This window comes from Uloborus diversus, chromosome 4 (genome assembly GCF_026930045.1).
Source record: "Uloborus diversus isolate 005 chromosome 4, Udiv.v.3.1, whole genome shotgun sequence".
Classification (NCBI taxonomy): Eukaryota; Metazoa; Arthropoda; class Arachnida; order Araneae; family Uloboridae; genus Uloborus; species Uloborus diversus.
In genome coordinates this window covers 70,800,057-70,821,595 of record NC_072734.1, presented here as the reverse complement: position 1 = coordinate 70,821,595, position 21,539 = coordinate 70,800,057, and the positions used below count along the sequence as shown (strand labels likewise).

The window sequence follows — 21,539 nt, the reverse complement described above, 5'->3', positions numbered from 1 at the left end:
TTATTGAAACTTTTTTTGAAAAAAAAAAAACTTTCCTTAAGGGGTACTCTTTAGCATTTTTTAAAAATCTTTTAAATACTATATTGTGTTATTCATCTTTATCGTGTTCAGATTATGTTATTTATTAAAATACATAATATATGCTTTATGCCAAGAACATATCGTGAAATGATAATTTGGCCTTTTTTTTTCCTTTTTTTGGAATCTTATCATTTGTCATAAAATCTGTTGCTTTTTAATTTTGTTGCTTTCTGGTTATTAACAAACATATCAAGTCGTAACACATTACTTTAAAACTGCATCTTATACTGTTTTTCACTCACCTTTTGAAGGCAAATATATTTTCCTAGAAACAATGACGAAGACATTGCACTTATTTTTCCCATAATTGATTATCACAAGCATTCATGCAAACGTGTGATTTTCCATTAAATGCTCATTAAATTAATGCTTGCAAATATAAATTGCATACACGAATGTCCTGGAAACAGTTGAAAACCAGCATTTCTTTACTTCCAAAATATAGTTACGTTATTTGGTAAGTATTGGATTAACCATCCTACATATGAAAGAGAACTAACAACCAAAACAACACAAGTATGAAAATGTGAACTACAATTGATTACCCAACTCAATTTTTTGATTGAGTAGACAACTGAACTTTCAATCTTGTAGTCTGACATACATTCATAAAGTGAAAAAGCAGAAGTGCCACATAGATATACTCCATATCTTTAAGGTTTTAAAAGTATGGGCACTTTTTTTCTCTTTAACGACAATTTCATAATTAACGGCATATGTCAACTGTGCAAAATGTCTTCTGTGCTCGATGCGTTCTGGTGGCCAAAATATAGAAATCTCTATTTTTAACCTACGTTTACATGCATTTCATTTAAATTTTATGTTTGCAAAACGCTATGCATGAAGAGTCCACAATTAAAGTTTATCTAGTAAAACTTCTCCAAATGATTGATTCCGTTTTGAATAACCAAGTATCTTACCTACCTACTATCATGCATTACTCAGCTGTTCTAGTCATGCACCCAGGGGCGTAGCACATATTTTAAAAGTCATTCATATATAGTGTGGGTATCAGTTGTTCATGAAAAAGCACATTATGTGAAAACCGGTCTTTAATGTGGGCCACAGTGGAAGTTAAAAGTTTTTTTTTTTTTTACTTTTTCGAAAGGGTGGTTCCAAATTCTAATTGTGAAGGACACTTATGAATATCTGGCAGTTTTAAATACTTTTGATCCATGTTAATGACTAAGTCAGTGTTTAAGAAACCAGTGAAAGTTGGAGTGCAAAGGTTAATGAGTTATGATTTGCATATCTTTTGTTTCCTCCCATAAGGAGACATAAAATGTTTTTTGGAATCCAGATTATGTTCAATATGATTATTGAATTATGTTAGTAAGCGTTTTCGAAATCAAAATGAAATAATTGATTTGAGTTTACCTGAAAGTTAAAACAGCGTTTCAACATGCTTTTTGTTCCTTTATGCTTAGGATAATGAAAGAGTATTACCTTTTTAAATCTCTTTATTTAAATGCTTAGTTGCCAATGTTCACCGATTTATACTCGCGTGATTCAAATCAACTGTTTTAAAGAAAAAGAAAAAAAAAGAATCTCTTATGTAAACAAAAATTGAAGTTTTTGATTTTAAGTGTAAAGTTATATGATAGATAACTGAAGCACCTAAAAGTAAAGGGATGTAAGTTCCAAAATTAATAACTTGAAGACAACTAGTACAAATAGTCGGAGAAACTCTTTTCTATTCTGGGGAAGATGGTTTTAGTATCTCTGGCAGGGTGCTGTTATAAATAATAGTTTAGAAAAACTATTGTCTCCCGTTACATTAACAATCGTTGTATTCTTATATATGAGCTTTGAATATTAAGAAATATTTGTAGCTATATGATAAGCCTAAACAAATGAATCAATATCTGTATATGACTGCGTTACAGACTAAAACACGAAAAAGGTTCCAACATGTCTCATACACATCTACGCTCTTATAGTGAGTCAAGCGTGCAAATGATGTGAGGACATTTAAATCATCGAAAAACAAAGGACACACTTTCGCGTATTAAAGTTTTTTTAAATATCTGTTTGAACATAAAGGTTTATGTGCTTTATTCCGAATCCAAAACCTCGTATTTACATTATTTTCATTACTTCGCCTTTCCTCTCTTCATCCAAAATGCCATGTTCCATCTAGTAAGCTACAGTTTAACCTCAATTATCCAGCTTTCGTTTATCCGGATCTCCAAATTATCGGGATCAAATTTGGAGATTTTTTTAAAAGTTTTATATTTCAAAATGATAGTTTTTAAACCATGATAGCTGAGCTGTAAGTACGCCAAACATTCGCTTTTTTTCTTTTGATGTAGAACTCTTGCATAGATCGTGCAATAAAACATAGTAACCTAACAAACATCATGGCGTACTTGGAGCATCACACAGTGGGACGAAAACGCCAAAAAGCGCTTAAAAATGTTTTTAAACCCCTCTCGCTTGTTTGTTTACACTGGCATGTTATTATAGAGTTCTTTCCTTTGTTTGTTTGGGCTGAGGGTCCAAAATTCGCAGGTTTACGCAGCTAATTCCTTTTCAGGGCCTTTCTACACACAATTTATGACTAATTAATATTATTTTCTAAGAGGACGTAAGAGGACATTTTTTTTATAGACTGTTTTGGAAAAAATAACCTTGAATTCCCAAGTTTTCGGTGCTGATCAAAACCGATTTTCGGTTTGAGAATTCGATTACCATTTTTTTTTCGTCCTATTACTATCGTTGGACACGAGAAAAATTAAATATACCCGCCTTTAATAAGAAAAAAAAATAGACTGCTTAAAAGCAATTTTTGTGAATTCAAGCACTCATGGTTCTACAACTTTCTAAAGGCTCCCTTCAGCTTTGTAGTGGACGAAAGGCTCAAAACACTAAAATTCCAGTTTTGATTGCATAAGAGGTAGGCCTGTGCAATTTATTAATCCTCAATTGGTTAAATATAGGGGGAAAATCCATTTATAAGTGCTTTTTGGCGTTTTCACCCCACTGTACGTCAGTGCGATACCACTGAGTTGAACTATAAATGAAAATATTTTTGCTCTATACAATCCTATGCGGTTTTGTAACGATGCGTTGTTTTTATCTGTACAAAGTTCTGTAAGACCTATTTAAGAATTTGTTTTTGCTTATTATCTAAAACTACCCGGATTGTCCAAATTTTTGTTTATTTGAATTGCCTGGTCATAGTTAGTTCGATGAAACGAGGTTATACTGCAACTATAGCAATAATAACGATTGTCATTTTTTGACCGTAGATACTTGTAAAGTGGAAAATAATCTTGCATTGAAAATTCGTAGTCTATTTTTTGAAACATGATTTTGAATTTTCCCCCTATGAATATATATGTATATATATTTAAATCATAGGCGAAAGACCCGGATGCTGACACTGTGCTGCACTTTTCGATTGTCGCCGGGAATGATGAGGGAAATTTCATCGTTAATCCCTCTACGTAAGTATTTTTTTATGTTTATAAAACGCTAAGTGCATGGAAATCTATAGTTCTTCTTTCGCTTTGATTGAAACTATATTGAAATTCTACTTTTTGCGCATTGGGGAAAATGACAATTTAAAAAGTTTTAACAACAGTGTTCAGAATATTTTTGCTTATAATCCATCAGTATTTGGAGGAGGGGAAGGAAGGTAAGAATGGGCACTAATTCACAAAAACAAAATCAGCCAAAAGATGATCTTGAAGGATTTCTTTTTGTGTACAATGATTATCATTGGAGTGATAGTTATGGGCGTAAAAAATCTCAGTGCTTCAAGGGCGGACCCAGAAGTGTTTCATCTTAGGGGCGATCAATTTGCATTTCTTACTTTTTACTATAATGTATACAGGCTTATAAAAATAATCACAAAGGTTTCGGACTTTAATTCCGAAACATTTCCAGGCGATTACCCCAAACCTCCCTCTCCCAACATCATTAAACTCGTCTAAAGTTGATTTTTTTGAACTTCAATATCGAAAAGTTACCGGTGGAGGGTTGGAGAGCGCCAAAAAATATACATATAGTACCCCTTACCTCCCTGATACAGAGATGTCAACGTACTTGTGCATCAGCAGCATATTCAATCATGTAATATACAGGCATGTTCATCAATTCATGAATAACTGATTCCAAATTTTGGGTGTCTAATTTTAAGGTAAAAGTAATTTCTATTTACTTTTCACCAACCCATCTGGCACTTCTGAATCACGTTCTGTAAAAAATAAATAAATAAAGAAATAAATTTTAAAAAATCACGGTTTTAAACGCAACATTACGATCATGCACGAAGCATTACATTCAATCAAAACAACCTGACTGTTAAGATAAATAAATACCTTTGTGCTGAACAGTAAGGTAAGTCAAAACAACATTAGAAGAAGCACAAATTTGCAAATAACAGCAGACACGTGTTTCGGCGTTACAGGGAACGCCTTTTTCAATGCAAAAATAATGAGCTTATGGATGAAAAGACATCCGACAAAAGCCAAAAGCCAAAAACAAAAGAACATTGCTTAAGAAAAGTACGGGAAAGGAAAATTAAATCCTTAATTTCCGTATTGGCGAAATGAAATTCAGTAAAGCTTTTGTCGGATGTCTTTTCATCCATAAGCTCATTATTTTTGCATTGAAAAAGGCGTTCCCTGTAACGTCGAAACACGTGTCTGCTGTTATTTGCAAATTTGTGCTTCTTCTGACGTTGTTTTGTCTTACCCAACCTGACTGTTGTTTAACGAGAACAATGCCTTTCACTCCAGATCAAATAAGTTCTGTAGAATTTCATATTTTCAGTTCTTGGCGTATACAACGGCTACTGTAACCGGATCCTCTGAATTACGCCTTCATAAGAACCTAATAGTAGCATGATGAACCAGGATTTTGTCAAAGTCTTTAATATAATGCTCAAATAGTGTTGCAAGTTTCGTTGCTATAAGTTTCCTTTGCGATAAGAATATGTTGTTCTAAACCGAGGTTAATGAATTTTTTGAATGTCAAAAGGCATTATACAACTGTGGGAAACTTATTTTTGTGTAAAGCAGAGGCGAGCCGACTTAAGACTAAAAAGGCAGTCTTCTTATTCTTAATAGCACGCAGTATAAAGATCTGATGTTAAGTCAAGTGAACTTAATGATTCACGTTGCCTGGCTACACCCCGAATATTTCTAGACATGAAGCATTTATACATGCTTAGTCATTACTACGATAACTAACTGTACAATGTGAGTTTTGCTGCCCTTAACAATTCATATCTTGATAATGATAACTGTGTACTATGTACCTATAAGAAATGGGAATGTGTACTATTTCATGAAAATGTATGTGATGTTTCTATGGAACTAGGAAAACAACTCACTAGAAAAGAACAAAGGCCAGTTAGAAAGTATTTAATTCTACCTTATTTTTTTACCAAAACTAGGTATCATTTTAAATTAAAATGAAAAAAAAACCTTGTTTTATATTTTTTGCGATACATCTCTCAAAAATACCTTGCTATACTTAATAGGGGACAAGTTCTGACTTCGGCTGTGATGGACTACGAAAAGAAACAAAGTTACGATCTTCTTGTACAAGTTTCGGATGGCATTAATGTAAGTCAATTATTTAAATTTTTGAGCATAGAGAATTGTACAGTCAATTGCATGGATATTTATAATGTTAAATCTTTCAGACCGCTGTTTCTCCAATGACAGTGAATGTTGTGGATATTAATGATCAACAACCTGTGTTTACTCACAGCTACTACAATTTCTCTATTGTAGAAGAAATGCAAGAAAATGTTACCATTGGATCAATACTTGTAAGTATCATGGATTTTACCTGACTGACTGAAAAGTAGTCGTCCTAACTCATTGATTTTCATAAAATACAGCAAAAGTATATGTATAGATAATATTACGATTAAGATAACGCTATTGTGTCATAATCATAGTTTAAATTGTGTTCTAAGTGCAAAAAAAAAAAAAAAATGTATACTGTATATTGATTGAAGTAAGTGATTCCCAACCTAAGAGTACTTACCCCAAAAGGGGTAAAGTGGGATTTTTTGAGAGGTAAGATAAGTACCAGGATTGGATAAGTACTACCAGATTGGTTGCTTCGGTTACAGTTTACAGAATAGTAATAGTACTCTTATAACCATCCTAACATCCAAATACAATTTAATGAAGCAAAGCATACCAATTTCCTATTTTAGGCCTTGGACAGCGATTCTGGACGCAACGCAATCGTGCGATACAGACTGCTAGGAGAGCAGGCTGGAGAGGCCTTTAAGATTGACGAGGCGGGTAATATTTTCAGCAGAAGACGTTTGGACAGAGAAAGAGAGGCCATGATAGAGTTCTTAGTGATTGCTTTCGATGCTGGAACACCTCAGTTGAGTGGAACGGCCACCGTTGGAGTGCGTGTAGAAGATATCAATGACAGTCCGCCTTACTTTGACTCGGATACTTATGTTGTCAGCGTTCCCGAAGAAGAAAATCCCCCTTACACAGTTCACAAGATGCATGTAAGTTTTTTAAAATTCGTTTTGTGTTTATGTATTGTGTGGATTTGTTTCATAAAATTGTGGAATCCAGATGAAGTAGTACAGTTCCGGTTAAGACTTCGACGCATTGAACCCATAACTAGAGTTAAGTAATTTACATAAAATATATAAAAACACTGCATGTGAACTTTTATAAAAAAAGTAAACTGAGTCCGCCAATGTGAACCCACAATTAATTATGCAGTATTTTGCTTTCCTATTGGGGTTAGAAAAGTTGCGATGGAAAATATATATCAGATTTTATGTAAAAAATGCTAGCCACAAAGTAAAAATATATTTCTCAAGTCACACTTGGTACGATCTCGTTAGATCATCAGTTATAGGTACTCTCAGGTACTTTTGGCAATCCTAATCTCAACTGTGGAGGAGTCTATTTCGTACGTTTCATCTGCTCCATTTCAACTCAGTAAAAGTTGGTAAAGGATTAAAGAAACTGATTATGTATCAGGAAATCTTGTACTTTTTTCTGATGGGGAAGCGTAGCAAGCGTATTGGTTCCATGCCGTTCACAGAATTATACTCTGTTTGGGTAAAAGCTAAACCAAAGATAAACAAGCAGGTTGGCAGCAAGTTAGTAATATGGGAATTTTCTATGGAACAACAATAAGTAAATAAATAAAAAAAAATAGTATTCGCATTGTCTGGGTACCGATACGTTCATTTTAAAAGCCAAGCATGTGATTGACGTCGCCAAATGTGTTCGCCCCCCCTTTTTTTGTTAACATCTAGTCCCCCCCATGAACGCAGTATAGTGCTATTCTCAGGGACTGGCATCCAATCTTTCCTGTACTTTTCAGAAAAATGTTTTTCGGTAACTTTCTACTATTCTGTTATCTGTTTTAAATATGTGTGTGTATATAATATTACATTGATATAAACTAATCACATTTTATTGATTCAATTGTGGAACATAACATTTGTGTTAACTTGAAGCGCAAACTTATATTTCAAAATTTTGTCAAATCCAGGCCAAGGATGACGACACAGGAGAAAATGCGCTACTGAAATATCTCATAGTCGGTGGAAACGAAGAGAAAATGTTCACCATCGACGAGGATAATGGCGTTGTCACCACTTCTGATAAGCTCAACTTCGAAAGACAATCAGAATATGTGCTGCACGTGGCGGCTAGAAACGTGAAACCATTCCAAGGTCCTCAAGCCTCCGCCCTCGCCAATCCCTTTGTGAAGCTAGTCATTCAAGTTATAGTAAGTGCATTTAATGGTTGCAGTTTCTTCAGTAATAATTGTGCGAATTATTTGCTTCAGAACTCAAATGAATTTCTTACATTGTTGTGTTAAGCTCCATCATCCATATCTGACTTAAGCTCCATTGCCGCTATTCTGACAGAATGATTTTCATTTTAATTTGTTATTGTTTAATAATTTGTGATTTAGAAAGTTACACAGGCAAAAACTCCACACAGACATGAAAAGACAGCGGTTTTTTAAGAAAATTTCGTTCACCTGCTCTATTCCCGAATGCATATGTAAATATCAAAATAGTTGACCGTGTGTGACGTTTTTAATAGTTACGTAAATTGTTCTTCCAACAGTACTTGAAAACTAAAACAAAAATAGCGTCAAATAGTTATAAAAACAGTAATGTTTCAGCAATTAATTAATAATTAAGTATATGCTGCGTTATCCTTTAAAACCACCAATAAATTTTGTCAAGAAAATAAAATTTAAACTTTAAATAAAGTTTGCACACAACGCATATAAAATTTAGACACAAAGAAACATATTTCTTATATTTTTATCAAAGAAACGAATTTTCCGTGTTTTCTAAAATTTTCGACCCATATTACTCTTATACATACCAAATATTTATTTTGTTTCTGTCAGAAAACTGAAACAGTAAAAGTTACGTGTAGGTAATATTACAACCATATATTTAAGCATGAAAAAAGTCATGTAGATGAGAATCATTGCTTTAGCCATTTGTATATAGAAACTTGTCTTTCTGTTTTTGTTAGAGTAACAGTCACGACATATCTCAGTTTTCTGATCATAGCATCGTCATATCTTATTTCTAATCCTTTATTTTCCTTACCAAATTCCACTTTATCAATTTATCAGTATAAGAAGCAATGATTTGTAAATGCAAACTGTTTTATTTTTCATCCCCTAATTCAGCACTGTAAATTATTAACCACATCTTGCATAGCATATATACCCTTAGAGACTACACATGAAAAATGAAAAAAAAAATATCAATTAGTCCTCATTTTAAATACCCTAAATTCATATTTGAACAATGGCATTTTCATTCATAATTATGCTATTAACAATAAGCTATTATCATAAATAAGTATCAGATAAAAAGAACTCCTTATGTTTGACAAATCACATGTAAGAAAAACTAGTATTTTGATACTTGCAGTAAAGAAACGCAATGCTTCAATTTAGTCCTTAAAATTGTATACGGTTTTGTTAGCTGTTACAGATGTCATCAATGTATTTTTATTCATTTAGGATGTCAACGACGAATTGGTTGTCTTTGATCGTCAGTCGTACCAGTTCAGAATCCCAGAGAATTTACCTCGCAGTGAAGGTATTGGGTATTTAAATGCAACCAATTTACACAGAAGTCCAAGAGACCAATCCATTCTTTACTGGATTGGGGATGGGAATTCTCAGGAAAGGTTCTGGATCAATCCCAGATCTGGAGAGCTAGTATTGACTGAGACTGTTGACAGAGATCCACCTAATAATCAACAAGTATTCCAGTTGAGGGTGAGTTAATATAAGTAAAATATATGTTTATGCACAAATGAATTTCTTTGTGGCTTTATTATGTAGAAAAAACGATAGCATTAATTATATATTTTTTTCTCAATTTTTTTCCCTAGCAATTCTATAACTCCTACATAACTTGATCAAATTTCATAAGACATCTTTTAAAAGTTTTTTTTTCTACACTTTCGGCAAACAATAAAGACACAGTTCACATATTGTTTTTTTTTTCGAAAAAAAACGATTTATTTTATTTTCCATGGCGCAATGTTTTAATTAATAGAATCACAAAATAGAGATTCATTGACTCAGTTGGTTAGCGCGTAGTGATAATAATGCGTAGGTCGTGAGTTCGAATCCCCATGGGCAGTTTTAATGACTAATTTTCTTCAGCAGTTTTCAGATCCAAATTACCATTAATATTTAGCTTAACTCATCGCAAGATTCTGAGCTACAGTTCTGTTGTTGCTAAAATCAGAAAACAGGACATTAATTTTGATACGGTAAATCGCAATATAACTTTTTAAAAATATTTTTAAAAATAGCTAATTTCAGTTTATTTTGCTACTTTACTATACGCACCGCTTTGGTGTACATCATCCATGGATAGGTCAGTTGGTAAGAGCGTCCTGCTGATAAGGCGAAGGTTATGGGATTGATACTTCCATGGTCAGAGAGTTTAGTTTTTGATTGGTTAATTTCCTTATGTGAATCCTGAATCAAATTTCCATGAACATATAATCTTAAATGATTGGCATTTGTGTTTTTGCGTTTAATCCAGAAAAAAAAAAATTAACTTAGTAAACTGCAGTATCATATAGATTATTTTTCATAGGTGTTTTTCGCAGATACACCATTACTTCCTTAATACTTAAGCAAACTTCAAGAGAAAAATATCATTTTACTTTTCACCGCTATCAGGGAAAAATATATACAAACAAGTCACATTTTTGCTGTTATCCGAAAATATATTTAAAACTCTGTTTTTGAATTTCTTAGTGCGAATGCTTTTCACTGGTATGCAAGTTAAATATAAAGCCGATTGACGTTCAAGTAACAGTTTCCTTGTCTTACGTTTGACAAAAAAAAAAAAAAAAAAAAAAAAGTATGTTATCAGTGTTTTATTATAAATTGTAATTTTTATTTAATATCCACAAATGTCGTGGAAAGAAACTTTATAAATAAATCACATATAAATTTTTACTCAACCTCTTAACATGTTATGACTCTTCGGAGACATAGAAATCTACAATGGTACATGTGATGAACGACGTCTCTGATACAGCGAAGTCTGCATTGGAACATGCAATGAATGACGTCTCGGAGACATCAAAGTCTACATTGGAATATGTAATGAAGGACGTTTCGAAGACATCAAAGTCTAAAATAGAACATGTAGTAAAGAATGACGTTTTTTGATACATTAAACTTTACATTGGCTCATATAATGAATACCATCTCTCGGACGTCATTGTTTGTCAAGAGGTTAAAGTTATTGCGCAAACAATGTAACTATAAATACTTTTCGTACTATTTTAAGGTACTTACAAAGATTCAAGTATTGAAAATGCCATATTGAAATGAAAAGTAACAGTAAAAGTGAAGACGAATTAAAACTAAACAGTTCGCTTACTGCTGAACATTATTGCTTGACTCTTATACTTATGTGAAATTACATCGTACTTTGTTACTCCTTGTTAGTCCAAAACTAATGTATAAATTCTTTTATGATCAAAAAAATTACCATCCACTACTTACTAAAACGTTAAATAATTTTCGTCGAATTTGACAAATAATATGTTCAATGATTTTGAGATTGAAAAATTAAGGTATTGTATCTTCATAGATTTTTGCCAGGGACCAGCTTTCCAGCAATTCCTTCAACACCAGCGTACCCGTCGTTATTGTTATAGATGACGTTAATGATAACACACCCACATTCGACGAAGGTAAAAGTTTTAAACTTTCATTAACGATCTACTAATGAATTCTAAAAAAAGTCTGTTTAATATTAACGATTTTTTGTCTTTCAGAACGTTACGCCTTGGAACTTCCTGAAAATATTCCCCTTGGGACAACTTTGCCGCCATTTTTTCGGGCGAAAGATATCGATGCAGGACCTAATGGCAAAATCGATCGGTACTACACGAATGGATCTGATGTAAGTACTTGATTTTTCATGAAAGTTATGGGGTAGCGAAATTTTGAAACTTAAATTTATTTGGTTAAAGACATATTTTAACATCATTCTCATTTTCATTCGAAGTGTTATCAATTGTAATTTTTAATCGCTTATATTTTCTGCATATACATGTTTCACTGCAATAATTTAGTTTTTTTCAATTTTTTCATTGGTTATTTCTCTGAACTTACCACATAATATCATGGATTGAGTTACAGATTGTAATTTGAAGCAGAAACTACATTTGACATCGTTTCTGCTGTGACACATGTTTTTTCCTGCTTCACATTTTTATAAAGGCTATTAGTATCAGAAACATTTATCTATAATAAAGTAAACAATAAAATTTCTTAGCTTAGTGCTAATATGTCATCATTACTTACTTTTCTATTTCTCTAGACGAGAATTTTACCAAAAAAATATAGAAGATAAAAGTAAAATCATATTTAAATTTTAAATGTACCAGAAAATAGTGGAAATTGACATTACTGGCTAAATTACAAAACTTTACTTTTTTTACGTTTCTTATTTGTGTTTGTAGTGAATATATCGCTGGATAGTTCTATCAGAAGTTATCAACGACATCGAAGACACCTGCTAAACATCCATGGCACATGGTCCTCAATACTGTGACTCGGAATTTACAGTCATCTTTTGTCAGCCATTATGTAGAACTGTGCCATATGACAGCGCTTCATGATGGCCCAAGATGGTAAAAATAAAAATATCCACAAAAATGCGCACATTAATGAAAAAATATAACAGATTTATGGATATTTGTATTGAATATTTATGCATTAATATTGACAGAAACGGATTTGCCCACGCTAGAATTTTAGAGTAGTCAGCGTCACACGTCCTGAGTAGAGCAATCGAAGAAAGTGCTGTGGAGTTGCAACCGCCCTTTTTTGTTACTGCACATAATACTTGATGGTACCTTGCGGATATCAACAAACAAAATATTAAATAGAAGTGATTAGTCGTTTATTGTTCTTGGTTTTAAGCATCATGAAAAACAAATAAAAACCGCATAGTGGTATAACTTCTGTTTGATTAACGTTGATAGCCCTCTTAGACTAGACTTTATTGGTTTAGAGGAAAAATCAGGCTCTGGATAAATGTTTGAAACTAATTTATATACAACCGACCATTTATTAATGTACGCATATTATTAAAACAGGATGTATTTTTGGTGAACAATGCAACTGGTGCCATTACACTTGTGTCTAATTTGGATTATGAAACTAACGATCAACACGAGTTCACAGTTTTCGCAGTTGATGGAGGAAGGCCACCACGAGTTGGGTAAGCATTTTTTTTTTTATTAAATTTCGCTTCCGTATTGATAATACAGTAAATTCTTATCAATCCAAACCCTAATAAATCGAACTACTTTCTATCCGCAGTCATTTAGATGCACATTCTGCATAAGTAAAAGGCGAGAAAGCAAAATTATTTATTATTTTTTTGAGAGCCGATTTTTGTATTCTTGCGTATTATTTGATTCTTTCTCTTTAGTTCATGTAAAACTCACATGTTTCCAACTTACCTGAAATAGTAGACTTTCACCATTTTTGTTTTCATTTTCGTCTTGCCTAAAGCAAGCTTTCTAATCCCTTGTACAATTGCCTCTTGCCACAGATCGGCGAACGTTGTGATCAAGGTGCAGAACATCAACGAGTTTGCTCCGGATTTCGTCGGCCTGCCATACGACTTCCGAGCCGAGGAAAATGCCGCCCGGGGCACCAAAATCGGGCACGTGAAAGCTTTCGACGGAGATGGAGACAAAATCAAGTACAGCCTCTCTGGAGGAGATACAGGTACACGGACGGACATAAATCCTTTTTATAATTTAGAAATATTATTAATATAGTGAGATATTTTTTCTTTCAATGGAAAGAAATCCCACTGATAAATGAATTTGTCTTCACTGTATATTGAGAAAAATTAGTACATTCAAGCTTTCGAATTTTCTTCAAACCTTTTGTTTCAAATATGAGTACCCACGTTTTCAAAATGTGTGCTGAATCATTTCATACTCAAAACTGAGTACATAACTGGGTCAATACTCAATTTCAAAATTATTACTCATTCAAAAATGAGCACAAATAACTCAAAAATGAGCACATGTTGATTTGAGTATTTGATGAGCATTTGAATGTTTTTAAATCTGAACACCATGTAGTCGGAGCCATTTTGACTCTGCGATGTGTTCAAATTTGACTCCTTCTGCGCCATTTTTGAAATTGTGACTTTCAGAGTGTAAAGCGCATTTGCTTTTCAACTTTATGTCAAAACTATGCATGTTAAAAACCTTGCTATCTAATTAATTTCAAACACTGTTGAAGTCAAAAATTTCTATTTATTCCTTGATAGCTTTTTTCACAATCGATGAGGATTCTGGAATCGTGTATGTCAAAAAAGACCTCGATGCTCGAACGCGCTTTTCCTTCATCGCCCGTGCTACAGACGACGGCCTCCCACAGAACAACAGCATTGGTGTTCAAGTAAACGTGTGGGTTCGAGAAAGAAACGATCATCCCCCAGTCTTTACCAGGCTCTCTTACCATGGACAAATCACTGAGAAGCAAATCAGTAATAAACCAATCTTAAAGGTATAAAATATATAATTTTAATCTCTGGTATCCTAAGAGACAATTTGTTTAATTTTTCTCCCCTATTAACTTAGTTCGATCGTTAAGAAAAGGGAATTTCGTCTTAAATATGCAACCCAAACTCAAAATAATGCAATGTTAGAAAACTCCGAAAAGTCATAGATTAGTTTCGGGCAAAGTTTCAGGATTTCATTGATTTTCATGTATTTCTTGTGAAAATCAAAAATGTTTGTCTAAACGTTTCCAGAATTGCTACAGGTTGTACGAATGCTGACTTCACACTATTGTGAAAAATATTTTTAGCAAAAAGTTCAAAGATTAACTAAGCATATTTATTAAGGGGTGCGTTAAAGTGTTAATAAAGGAGTTGATGTGTGCATCACATTACTTCCTTTTACGCCAAGTTAATGACAATGGTGCCTTGGTGTAAGCAAAGAAGCACTTTAAATATTTTTACCCGAAGTTTGTTGTGAACTGAAGCAAAAAAAAGTTTTATAAAAATTAATTTCCCCAAAATTGGACATTTTAATGTGATTCAATGGTTAACTCTTTAAATATCGCCAACAGTGGCCAAAATGAAACCAGATTTAAAAAAAAAAAAAAAAAAAAAAAAAAAAACGCCAAATTTGTGGGCGGCTAAAAATTTGGTGACCAAAAGCTTGGCGATACATCGCCAAGCGATTGCCAAATTATAACATCACTTCAGGTTGCATTGAAATTAACAATGATTTCCCCCCAAAAAGGTGTAAAAACCCCCTTTGGAACATCCGATTGCAACCAAAAGGTGAGGTGCACCAAATTTCAACTTTCTATGACATACCATTTTTGAGTTATGTGAGAAACATACACACGTACGCACATACATTCGTACATACGGATGTCACGAGAAAAGTCGTTGAAATTAATTCGGGGATTGTCATCCACGTGCGGTCGGGTTGAAAATAAAACTCAATATTCATTCGGGAGCGAGAAAAATGGAAATTAAGGCCGATTTTTGGGTGAATTTTTTTTTTTTTTTTCGCGCGAATACAATATTTCCTTTACTTTGTAAAACGAAGTGAAAAAGATGTTTGTTTTTATAAGTATCATGAAAATTGGAAATATAAATGCTCTTAAGGTTTGAGACAATGATAAGGTCAATCCGATCAATATCTCTTAGTTAATTTCGCAATAACACTTAAGGGGGTATTCTAATTTAGATTTTCAAAAAAAAAAAAAAAAAATCGATTTTTTCCCACCTTCATTTTCTCAAAGTTTAGGCTCTCAAGAATAGTCTGTAGGAGGATTTATGGAAATTAAAATTATTTTTTGAGTTACAGTTAATTTTGTTAAAATAAACTTTCTCGCTGAAATGAGACTGCTAACTTTAAACTCGTTTTTCTCAAACCTAGTTTTTTCGATATGGTTGACGATATGGTTGACATTAATCTCAAGTGTTAATGCAGCGCTTTACTTGAAATTTGGTACAGTTTTTCTTAGTACTATCAAAATTGTCTCATATCATCATATCATAATTGTCATAGGGTTTTTTGTAATTTTTGATTTTTATTATTTAAAAAAAATACTGAAATTCAAAAAAAGAGTCAAAAAATGAACTTTTTTTCAAAAGGACGCCATTTTGTGATTTTTTTTTTCAAATCGGCTACGTCAAGACCATTCTACATCCTTGTCCAGTAGGAATTAACCTTAACTTTATATTTCAGATCACCTGGTAGATTGGAATCATGTCAACCAAGAGACCGCCCCTTTTTTAGAGTCCCCACTTTGCCAGCTTTCACCAACTTCAATTTTGAATTTTTTTTCTTTCAATTATTATAGATTTTTATGCTTTTAAATTATCAATAAGAAACTGATGAAAATGGATAGTGAACATAGCTACTGTTTTTTTTCCTACTACTCCCGTGTAACCACCTTAAAACCAAGCCTCTAGACTGGAATACCCCCTTAAAATAACAAACAAATATTAATGGATTCGATACTTTCACATACTTAAAACAATTAAGTTGTACACAAAATGCTATGAAAATTATCTAAAACTCTTGAGCACAGAAAAACCAATTGTTTGTTCGATAATGACAAAATATTTTTTTCTTTTCAGATTTTGGCTGTTGATCGCGATCTGCAAAACAACACTGTAACATACAGTATCAAGAGTGGAAATGAAGACGGTATTTTTGATCTCCACCCGTCATCTGGTGAAATATTTGTCATCCCAACTGAAGCTCATCGAGTGGATTATGACCAGACTAAATCCTACAGCCTTCTAGTGGAAGCTAGAGATTGTAAGATTTAATTACATTTATAAGCGCAATATAAAATTAGATCGATCTCGTTTAACTATAGTATTCACTCTAAAAGCTAATTTTTTTTATTCAAACAAATCCTTGGAATAAAACTTATAAAATTTCTACGAGTAGTCAAATTATTTTTTTTTACCTCAAATTCCATGCGCCATGTATTTATCGATGACATTTTGCATGTAAAACATATTCTGAGCGGAAAAAATTGGCTGCAAATTCTCGGACATATTTGAGCTTTGGAAATACTTGCACATGTTGATGTATAAGCGTTAAAAATAATTAAAAAAAAATGTGTGATTATATTGTTCCTTCTGTACCTCCCTACTTTACTGGAAAAAATATAAATAGCAGGTTTGCATCTAGAACTTAATAATAAGAAAGGGCATGGAAATAAATATAGCCTGTTTTTTTTCTTTTTTCTCTTCAATATAAACGTTACTGAAGATTAGTCTGCAAGCTTCTAGCATTGAAGCATTGGCAAGATAATGAAATCTGTTGGAGGAAAAAACGTTTGAAAGTGAAAGGAATGGATAACTGTTATTTTTGCCTAAACTTCATAATTGCTTCATGGGAGGCTTACGAATTGATTCGAATAAGCATTTAAATATAATGCAAATTTTTAAAACGTAGAATGATTCATTTTTTAAATATATTTCCTTTTTTCCGTTATAAAAATTAATATTACGCCAATTTCTACGATTATAAATTGCTTCACATCTTTATTCTTTCGTCTCTTGAAATTGGTGTCGATATATAGCGTTACGATGATTATTTTATAATTCCTAATTTACAATAATTTGCAATTAAAAAATTATGAAAATATTATGATTTAATACTTCAAATTGACTGAGTTCTTAACACTGCTATTATTTATCTCCACTATTATTTTTAAATAAGTATTAAACTTTATCACTTTTAGCACATGCTACTTCTTTGTATGGATTGGCTGTTGTAACCATTGACGTCATCGATACCAATGATCATCCTCCTGTGTTCTCCCAGATGTCATACTCAGCTTCTTTAGCTGAAAATTTACCAGCAGGTCACTGCTTCTTACAGGTATTCATGCTTAATGCTTATTGTTCGCTCAGAATTTGCCCTCATAAAACACATTTTTACTTAAACAAATTCAACGTCAAGTTTTTAAAGTAAATGATGAAGTGTAAAGTGAAAATTTTGAAGCAGTTTAAGATGATTTAGCTTTTAAATTAAACAAAAGGAAATTATTAATTTTAAGTGTTTGCAAAATACAGTTTATTTGTATTATCCTTGTCTTGAGATATACTTTTTCATTAAAGTAATTACAAACTTGTCTTTTCTTGGTATATTTTCTCTTCTCAAGGCTTGTTATTTGAATTGTTTTCTACCGCTGATTAAGATTTTCGGTGAATTAGAGTCGAAACTCGCCTAGTAAGTATCTGGAGACAAGCATATAGAAATACCACGAAAACATCGTTAGTGGTTTTAAGTACCAGATTCACGATTTTTTTTAAAACCTATTGTGTCCAACATGTTGTTAATTTGTGAAGCTTGGTGCACAGCTTCAGTGGATTCTAGCAAACAGTTCTTCATTTCGTATGTAATACGATAGCAAAGCTACTAAACATAGGGTACTGTACTATCGCGAAAATTTGCGACATTTACGGTTTCCTTTTGGAATGGATTCAAATTGAGCCTAGGTTAATTTAACCTAGGCTCAAGACGTTTTTGTTTCTTTAACATTTATGCACACTTTGGACTAAGACTCCAAAGACATGAAGCTAACATAAAAAAAAACCCCACTCTTTCTCACAGTAGGCCCCATTTTTTTTCCGTTTTAATATTAATTTTTGGAATTTTTGAGGTCGTTCGGTTAGGAGCACTAGCTCCTGCTTCTGCCTGCGAGTTGTAATAAAAGAGATAGCAAGCTCGATTCCCATCTGGGAGTTATTTTCTTCTTTTTGCAATATAAATTTCATTCTGACTGATGCTATCTGTGCAGTGTAGTTCTCACTTTGGAGCACGGTAAAAGTTTTATAATAATCACAATTTAAGAACTATTGATTGATTTTCAATATGAGTTCTGAAAGAAATTGAAAAATCAAATGCAATTTTACGCCCGTAGCACTCTTCCCAGCTTGAAGCAGATGACAATGTTTTACCAGGAGTATTTTGCTTTCTCTTTTTACCTCCATCACCACTTCTCGAGAAATAAACTATGGTTGAATCAAAAGTTGTAGTCTAGTCAGGAGCACTGCGAACTAAACTTTTTAGAAAGCGGGAAGCTTTAAATTTGCCGAATGAGACTTTGAATTTTACCGCATGATAAAATAGAGCATAGCATCATTACTAATTTTCTTCATACGTTTCAATTTTGCAATGCTGTCTCCGAATTTCCCGAATCGTCAAACAAAAATTTCGGAGAAAGGACATTTTTGGGAGGTCACAGTGACCTCCAGCAACCTCCCATTGGAGCTCCCCTGAATCTAACTTTAATTCAACTCACAGCTTTTTGGTTTTTCCTAGATACATGCCGAGAGCGGAGATTCTGTGGACACACTTTCGTATGCCGTCGATCGCAACACCATCCCATTCACCGTGAATCCTAAAACGGGAGATGTGTGTACGAAGCAAGTTCTAGATAGAGAAGAGAAGGACACCTTTGAGTTTGTAGTCATAGCTTTGGATGGACGCTACGAGACGAAATCACCTGTTGCCATCAGGGTGCTTGATCAGAACGACAACCCTCCGAAATTCGAAAGGGAAAGATACTTTGTCAGCATTCCTCCGCAGTCACAGGCAGGACGCAGCATCATTCAGGTTTGTGAAATATTTGTAAAATAAAAGTAATTGTATTGTAATAGATAAATCATTCACCGAAATAAATGTTGCAGTTTTTCTTTTAAAATCCTGGCAGTTTCAGATTTAGCTTAAAAGAGAAAAAAAAAAAAAAAAAAAATCAGTCAGTTTTATTTACTACTTTGATTAAATTTGTGTTTATCTTCATTTGTTTTAACTTTTTATTGTTTATTTTTATTTTTGACTTTTGTGCTCTTGCAAATATTGTTTCTTTGCAGTTCGAAGAGAACGAAAATGTCGTTCGATTATTCGAACGAAAACATTGATTTCATACATATCTCAAAAAATTTAACGTTTTAGTGACACGTTAGGCAGATGTAAAAATTGTGAAATGTAATTTTCGATACTATACATAGTAATGGGACAATTTATGTGTAAAGTTATCTCAACAAAATGTTTTAAGGAAATACTGCGTATAGATGGCAGCACTAACAAATTTTGAGAATTAAAGCTACGAGCTTTGGCAACATTTAGTGCTGCCATCTGGGGAAAAAATATAAACCTAACTCCTATTAATAAATAAAAATTGTCAGAATTGTTTCAGAAACACTTTATTTAGAGGTGTTATTTTAACTACATTTTCAAAAAAAAAAAAAAAAAAAAAAGAGAAAGAAAAAAAATCGTTATTACTTGAATGCTGTTTGTAGGGGAATCCTTTTTCAATTTGTACGTACGGTGAAGTATTTTCTCTTATGAAAGTACACATAGCGGTGGAATGAAAAATGAAAATAATCTTTAGTACCGAAAAATGGTAAAATAACCAGCGTTGTCGCACAAAATATTTCTAAAAAATTCAAATTTCATAAATGGAAAAACAAATTAAATGGAGTTCTAATTAATCATATTTTTCAATGTGCAAAGAAAAAAAATTTCTTCTGGTAGCATAAATAAGATTAGCTTCTGGGGGTTCAACTTTTCCTGCATTGAAAACAATTGTGCTTGTGACTTACGAGATTGATTGATGACATATGTATTTGTGGCATATGCTTTTATATCTTTAGTTTACTTTTTTAGCAAAGAGTTTTAATGTTCCAAGCTTTAGTGGATGCATAAAAAGTTTAATTAAGAAAATTCTCCCTTGAATTTAAAAACCTTTCTCGAAATCCAAACATTTTTTTAAATAGATTTTATTAAGTATAAAAATTAGAATTTGAATTTAGTTAACTACTTAGTCTGTGATATAGACTACGCATTTTCAGAGCTTAATTTCTAGCAAAAGAAGCAACGAGGGTATATAATCTGAATTCCGTTTAATATACGAAAAAATTCAAACAGATAAAAATATGTATAGGAGATAACTGATGATGAGCTTTCCCTCGAGTTAAACCCATCTTTTTTTAGAAATGCGAAGAAAAAATTACATTGCAAATACAAAAAAAAAAAAAAAAAAAACCTTTGAACTTTCCTTTTCTTTGAAAATATGAAGCAGTTTATCTGAAAAATATTTGGTTACTCACGTGAGTTAGTATATATATATACAGTACGTGAAATGGAGAGGTTATTCAGCTCTGAATTCCAGGTCAATTTTTCATCTACTCGTTTTTCTTTAGGTACTAGCTACAGATCCAGATGTAGCCAGCAACGGCGAAGTGACCTACTGGATCAAGAACACCCACGGCCTCTTCGAGATTGACTCCCAGACAGGACACATCCGCCTGTCGTCCGCCTTGCCGTCTCAAATGCCGAAGAACGCCACCTACGAGATGGAGATATTCGCCCGAGACCACGGCGCCGCATCCAACATCGGCAAGTCCACCCTAGTGGTCAGGGTCTCCAGCACCCGCAACCACTCCCCTAAATTCGAAAAGTTCGGTTACAGGGTGGCCGTGGATGAGAATTCGGCCAATGTGGAACTTTTGACGGTTCATGCTTATGATCCGGATTCTGGACCAGCTGGAAGGTTGGTGAAGATTTTATTTGTTAGTTTGTTTCTATTGGAACTGCTTATTGGTTTCTTACCATTTTCGGGTCTAGTTCATTCTCCGAAGACTGGTTTCCAATTTCCATTCTTTAAGGGGGACCAACAGAGTGGTTAGACGCTGGTCTCTTACGTCCAATGGCGCAGGTTCAAACCTAGTTCGAGTCGGCGAATTCTTAAAATGTAGAAAATCGACTTCATCCATGTCGTATAATTATGTGGCATGTAAAATATCCCTCGAATACCAGTTGGGTTTGGAGTGCTGATGTAATATCAAATTCTTGGTGCAGTTTTGCATTGAAAAGAGTCATGGTGTCTCCCTCTAGCGGGAAAAC

General features: G+C 33.2%; 1 protein-coding gene across 1 annotated transcript in view; it reads left to right on the top strand.

Moving 5' to 3' along the window:
* LOC129220625 (protocadherin Fat 4-like) overlaps positions 1-21,539 on the top strand; it is a 190,189-nt gene that overhangs the window by 84,658 nt on the left and 83,992 nt on the right. The window contains 15 exon segments of the mRNA XM_054855055.1: positions 3,445-3,530; positions 5,573-5,657; positions 5,738-5,866; positions 6,263-6,574; positions 7,582-7,821; positions 9,091-9,351; positions 11,198-11,300; positions 11,385-11,512; positions 12,714-12,838; positions 13,175-13,353; positions 13,910-14,148; positions 16,247-16,430; positions 17,368-17,507; positions 18,954-19,247; positions 20,837-21,186. Of these exon segments, the coding sequence (XP_054711030.1) occupies positions 3,445-3,530; positions 5,573-5,657; positions 5,738-5,866; positions 6,263-6,574; positions 7,582-7,821; positions 9,091-9,351; positions 11,198-11,300; positions 11,385-11,512; positions 12,714-12,838; positions 13,175-13,353; positions 13,910-14,148; positions 16,247-16,430; positions 17,368-17,507; positions 18,954-19,247; positions 20,837-21,186 (2,855 nt within the window).